This window comes from Sinocyclocheilus anshuiensis, unplaced genomic scaffold, assembly GCF_001515605.1.
Source record: "Sinocyclocheilus anshuiensis isolate Anshui unplaced genomic scaffold, SAMN03320099.WGS_v1.1 scaffold907, whole genome shotgun sequence".
Lineage (NCBI taxonomy): Eukaryota > Metazoa > Chordata > Actinopteri > Cypriniformes > Cyprinidae > Sinocyclocheilus > Sinocyclocheilus anshuiensis.
The window spans coordinates 1611063-1617130 of NW_015546133.1; the positions used below are offsets into that span (position 1 = coordinate 1611063).

A 6068-nucleotide genomic window follows, 5' to 3' on the forward strand; every position below is an offset into this window, starting at 1 on the left:
TCGTTTCTATCGGCACATCCTTACTTCAGAGGTACATTCATATAATGAATTCATTCATATATATACATTTGTATAATTCCCTTAGCACTCTTTAAAAACATCCCAGGCAGCTTTCCGCCATGTTTTCACACAAAACGAAACTACTCTGCATGCTGTGCGCACATGAGACTGTTACTTAAAACTCTGCTTTATGCTAGACAGTATTTATTTATCCTGAGTTGTTCAAATCACGGTAATCGAATATGGTTTTAATGATAATTAAAATATGAAATACTAACCGTGGGGAATTGTATCATGATTTATCATCAAACCGGTAATCATTTCATCCCTAGATCAGCCACAGTTATTCTAGGATGGGCTTTTTAAACTGGACATAACATGAGAATGTTAGGGGGAAAAAATTTAAAACAAATTAAAACAAAGAACCTTTAAGTCCTTATAGGAATGATTCAACATCCTAGCAAATATCTCACTGCTTGTCTGTTTGCCTAACACGTCTTCTCCCGGATCCAGTTCCACGGTTTAGTTGTCTTACAGAGGTGTGTCTTGAGACAACATTACCACTTTACCTTTTCTTTACAATGGTTTCAACAATAGGGAGATTTGAACAATTTGTGCTTGGCTGAATTAGCCTTCTGCTTCTTAAAAGGCAAAGACAAGCAAGACACACACTAGACTTACACTGAAGTATCGCCACAAGCCATTTTTATGAAATAAATGCATATTACTCTTACTTATTAACATGCCCAACAACCTTATTTTTTATGATTTAAAGTCCTCAAGAAAAAGCTGAACAATTATAAACTGCAATGTTTGCATCACCTGCAACCTTAAGATCTTTTCTCATGACTGATATTGTGAAACCTGCAACAAAACTAAACCAACTGGGCAGACAGCTATATTTTACACTCTGTAAAAACATAACTCTAGCTATGAAAACCACCTCCACCATCCACATTTTGATGCTTTGACACTTCATTGATTTGATACAGCTTCAGCTTTGCAAACAAACTCAACCAATAGGGTGAGTTCAGTTAAACTGCACCTGAATTTACCTGAATCACCATATATCGCTCACCTGCTCCAGGCTGTCATCTTCTGCTAGATTCCTAGAGTCCCCATTACTGCTAATAGGAATCTCCATAGTGGCTGCTTTACTCATCATACTGTCCGCCATACTGGAGTGTTACTGAAAGAGAGCGTGAGATAAGAAAAAAGATAAGAAAATAAAACAGAGCTCTTCAATACATTACAAAAGGTTGTTTGTGACATTTCAGAATAACATATTCATAAAAGCACTGCTGATAGTTAACAATGTAGACCAGACCTCTCTTCAGACAACAAACGCTATATATTATTACAGGCTCACAAGGTCAAAGTGAATGGTAACCAAGGCCTGGTGTCATTCTGTCTAACACATCCTTTTGTGGAAAACATGATGGTGAATATATGATGACAATGTATTTTTGGGGAAAATATCCCTTTAATTGTAAAATCTATAAGACCTTCTATACTCCACATACATTTGCCGGAAGCTGTAGATGGAAAAGAGTTTACTCAGGAATGTTCTGTTCAAACACACTTATCAGATCTGACAGAGCCTAACCCAGTCGTTACCACGAAAGGAACTGACATGGAGTTCAAGGAGTAGGCCTAGATCTTTCACTTCAAACTAATTAACCTAGTTAAACGTTTCTAGATATTTTCATCGATACTTGCTTTGGTTACTCCTTCAGAGCCCAATGCCACACCTGTAGAAGGGGGCTTCACAGCGATGAGTGAGCAACTTCTCAAGCAGGCTTTTATTATTAGTTCTCATAAAGCTCAGCCTCCTCAATGGGCAGAGGAAAATATAGGAATGCTGGGAGCTATGTAACAATCATGTGACTCATGCAAGCTTCAGCTTTAGACAGGAGATCGGGGAGGGAGGCTCGGTGCTCAGAGGGCTGATCTGAGCGGAGGCATCATAGTCTGCCTTCACAGAAGAGCCATTTAATTCTTCTGAGTGCTAGAGCATGAAATTTGGGCAGGATAAAAGCTACTGTAAACTGTAAACCACAGGAATGGAAAACTGGCATTAATAAATTTGCGCTCAGTGAGCAGTGTTGATGGCGGTGAGCAAGTGCAAGTGCTCCTTTACTATAATGATGGAATGGAGGGGATAGGTGGTCACGGGATGTGGGATGATGTGACCTTATTGAAGGCATTAAAATAAGCACCATTTGCTTAGCAGAACGAAACTGTGGCAAAGTCCTTATGCCAGAAAGCAACGTTTCAATTTGTGGCTTGTAGTATCGCCTTTGATTTACCAGCTACCTGTTGATGTGAATGACATTCCCTCTTACTGATGAATACTTTGCATGGTGGTCAGTATCAACACCTACAGAAAGATGCAGTGAGGATGACACTCAACATCCACTGTAGAAATGCTGTTACAACCCTCTACATTGCGAGTAAATCACTCGCATATGCGACTAAATCTTACTCTGGGCGACTAAATTCTGGTGAGTATACTAAAAAATTTACTAACCAATGGCGATTCAATTGCCAAGTTGTTCATAGAGGGCTGTGTTATTCAGAAAGACATCTGGGATCAATTTGGATGACATTTCAGCAACCTGTTGTCATATACAGTATACAAACCCTCCAGTATAACTCATCTGATGGAAATATGCATGGGTAGCTGGACAGATTTTTCAACTGTAATTATGTTACTCTACATGGCTTCAAAGAACTACAAAATCATTAAATAGATAGGATTGTAATTTGACAGCCATGATAATACAACAACATGCATCAATGCTTTTTTCCCCCTGTGATTTTCCATTGGATTTGCTGAGGCAGCATGCCATCTAACCAAGGCTGCATCTATGACAACCACCACAGTGAAAGGAACATGACTGGAGCTAGCTGGCTGAGGTAATGTTCCCATATTAAGCGTCTTTCCAAAATTAAGTCTAAAGGGACCTGAATTGTAACAAGAGGCTGTTTATAACAAAACAACACATATTCCAGGTGTTGACAAGTGATAAGGATTTTGATTTATCCCAGTGATTCGAATATTTTGAATCTGTTCACTAAAAAGGATTCGTTCAGATACCAGTCAATAGGTGGCTACAATTGTTATAAGCGAGTCATTTAATAATTCACTCAACCGAATTGTCTGCAAACACGGAGTGGACCAAAGGATAATAATTGTTTTATTAAAAGGTGCATGCTTACAAACCTACTAAGAGCATCATACACATTTTCTCACAAAACAATTGCATCTCTATTTAGTCAACTGTTGGCGATTACTGTTGTTGTTGGAAAACAACAAGACAGCGACTCGTTCAGTGAATAATTTGTAAAAGTCCATTTGTAAAATAAAAAGTCCAAACCTGTGAAATATCCAGCACTCGAATGTTATTGGCTTAGTTTTGAAAATATAAATCAAGTTATGAGCTCAAAGAAAAATGTGTTAGTACATGGAGGTAAACGAAAACGTTCACTTAAGAAGTCTAAACTAAAGTCTAAAACCGTTGATATGCGTGGTGTCTAAATCCTGCGGAGCAACTACCTGGGCTAGCAGGTGTGACAGGTGAACGGCGACTATTTTCATGCCATTTTACCAACAACTTCCTTTAAAGCACGCGATTTCTACTCCGTTTAAAGATAAACGTGTATTAGCTACATCATCGACCTTATGGCTCGTTCAGCTGTGAAACAGTTATGCATTTTATTTCCCATAACGCATCATTGTCATAATGTGTCAGCCAAGCATAATGTGTCTGACTAAAGCATCCAACGTCCAAGTGACCGTCCACGTCGCCTAAGGGCCTTTAATTAAAAAAAAAAAACGTTTGCATGCATCAAGACAAATATCACACACTTGATCAGCAAGATCGCTAGCTAAAGCCACATATTAATTTTTGTCGTCATATACACTACATGAACGCTAATTCAACATCTGTTTAGTGTGATAAGGACTACATAAATAAAAATCAAGACATAAATGGTTATCTTACCTGTGTATTTCCTATTCTAGGATTAGCTATTTGTCGCGCGTGCTGGATATTTTATCCCAGTTCATTCGCAATTATATACTGGCTCTTCCAAAAGAGTGAGGAAATAAGCATGCATTCATGGGGGCTGAATTTATGTTAATACATAAGCTGGCGGCTTTTCGCATGTGCAGCGGAATCCACTATGTCCGGAGGCTTGTTTGTATTGTTGGGCGAATCAGCCTCCAGTAGCCCGAAATGCCTTGCGGATCTGACGATAGGCGACGACCTTCCTTTAGCCGACGTGGAACTGAAACACGCGGCTAGCGCGAGGAAGAAGCCATGATGAGAAGGGAAGAGAGGAGACGATGCACCTGTCCCAGCAGTAGACTACTGTAGGATATATGTTCAAAACAACAGCAGCAACAATATTAATGTAGGTGGCGGTAAGTCACTGTCTTAATGCGTGAGTCATTCAGTAACTAAGCTAGTGGCTGTATTTATAAATGAATCATTGAATCATATATAATATATATAGAATATATATATAACAAAGAAGATTGAGAACGCTAAGAGACTAATAACCTACAAAAACAACACATTTCTTCAGACTCTCTTGATGTGTTCATTAAATTATTTACTTAAAAATTATGTTTTATGTTTATAAAAAAAAACAGCAATAGTAAGACCACAGAAATAACACAAGAAAGCCACTAGAATCAGCAACTGTCCAGTTGATCAAAGGGTGGCAGTATAAGGCAGGGCAGTAAGAGTAAAAGCGCATTTCAGTGCTACACCGAGTTACGTGTGTAAAAATGTAGGACTAACTTAATTATGTAAAAGGGTCTTTGCCAAAAACATACTGAAAGTAAAATGGTCTAAAGGATTTTTGCCTTTACTAGCATTCAAATATGAGAATGCAGGGATAGTTGACCTAAAAATAAAAATTCTGTCATTACTCACTCTCACGTTGTTTCAAACCTGTATAAGTTTCTTTCTTCTGCTGAGAACAAAAGAAAATATTTTGCAGAATGTTGGTAACCAAACAGTTGATGGTGGCCATTGACTTCTAAAGTGGATACAAATATATGGAAGTCAAAGGCTACCAACATTCTTGTGTTCAACAGAAGAAAGAAGCGCATATAAGGTTTGGAACAAGTGGAGAGTGAGTAAATTATGACAGGATTTTCCCAAAAATTCCCCCAAAAAATAATGCTTTAAGCACAACAATCATTTTGAAAAAAAAAAAAAAAGTCTTTCAATGTCTTTTGACTCATTTCTTCTGATGACTTGTAGCACAAAGAATGGAGAAAAACACAAGTCAGTGAAATTAGATACAAACAAAAAAACAATCTTTTTGCAGTAGTAGACAAAAACAACATGACACCTTTCATCTTTATATCACTAACAGACCACCAGAAAGGACTTTGTCCAAAAGCAATGTTGCTCAGACTTTCACTTAGGCCTACTGACTCAGACATTTCTTAAAGTACAGTCATCGTCACAGTTTATACAGTTTGCAAAATGTGTTCTATCAGATGAGAATCTGTTTGGTATTCTGTGATTTGCAGGCATTAAATATCAGAAGCTCATATCATGAACATAATGGATACTGAAAAAAAATTGTCTGCAGATGTCTGAATCAGTGTAATGGTTTCACAGTCGCTGAAGTCGAGATTTTAAGATTTGCTGACTCAGTATTAATTATATTTTTGTTATCTTGCCGAAATTTCAATATCCATTTCAATATTAATTTTCTGCATTTTCTGCTTTGAAATGATATGTTCTGGGGGGATTTTTTGTTCTATTTTTTTCTTATATAGAAAATACACATAAAATTCCCAAAATATTTTTACTAGTGAAATATTATAGGACTATTATTTTGTTTTTGTGGCTCTCAAAAAATCTATTAGAAATCATATGTATTTAAACAGTGTGGTTAATGATATTATTTGAACATTTATGCAAAAATATTCCACAAACTAATACCTTTTCATTTAAAAAAAAAAAAAACATTGTCCCACTCAATCTATTTCTCTTTCATTTCACCCAGCAGCTACACACACTCACTCTCAAACTCTTTCC

General features: G+C 37.2%; 1 protein-coding gene across 7 annotated transcripts in view; it reads right to left on the reverse strand.

The window, feature by feature from the left end:
• LOC107701145 (arfaptin-2-like) overlaps positions 1-4977 on the reverse strand; it is a 12507-nt gene extending 7530 nt beyond the window's left edge. For all 7 annotated transcript variants that reach the window (XM_016503097.1, XM_016503098.1, XM_016503094.1 and 4 more), the window contains exons 1-3: positions 4947-4977; positions 4008-4376; positions 1079-1189 (exon numbers count right to left, since the gene is read on the reverse strand). In XM_016503097.1, coding sequence (XP_016358583.1) covers positions 1079-1177 — 99 coding nt within the window. In that variant the 5' untranslated portion in view covers positions 1178-1189; positions 4008-4376; positions 4947-4977. The remainder of the gene's footprint in view (positions 1-1078; positions 1190-4007; positions 4377-4946) is intronic.
• Between the last annotated feature and the right edge of the window lie 1091 nt (positions 4978-6068).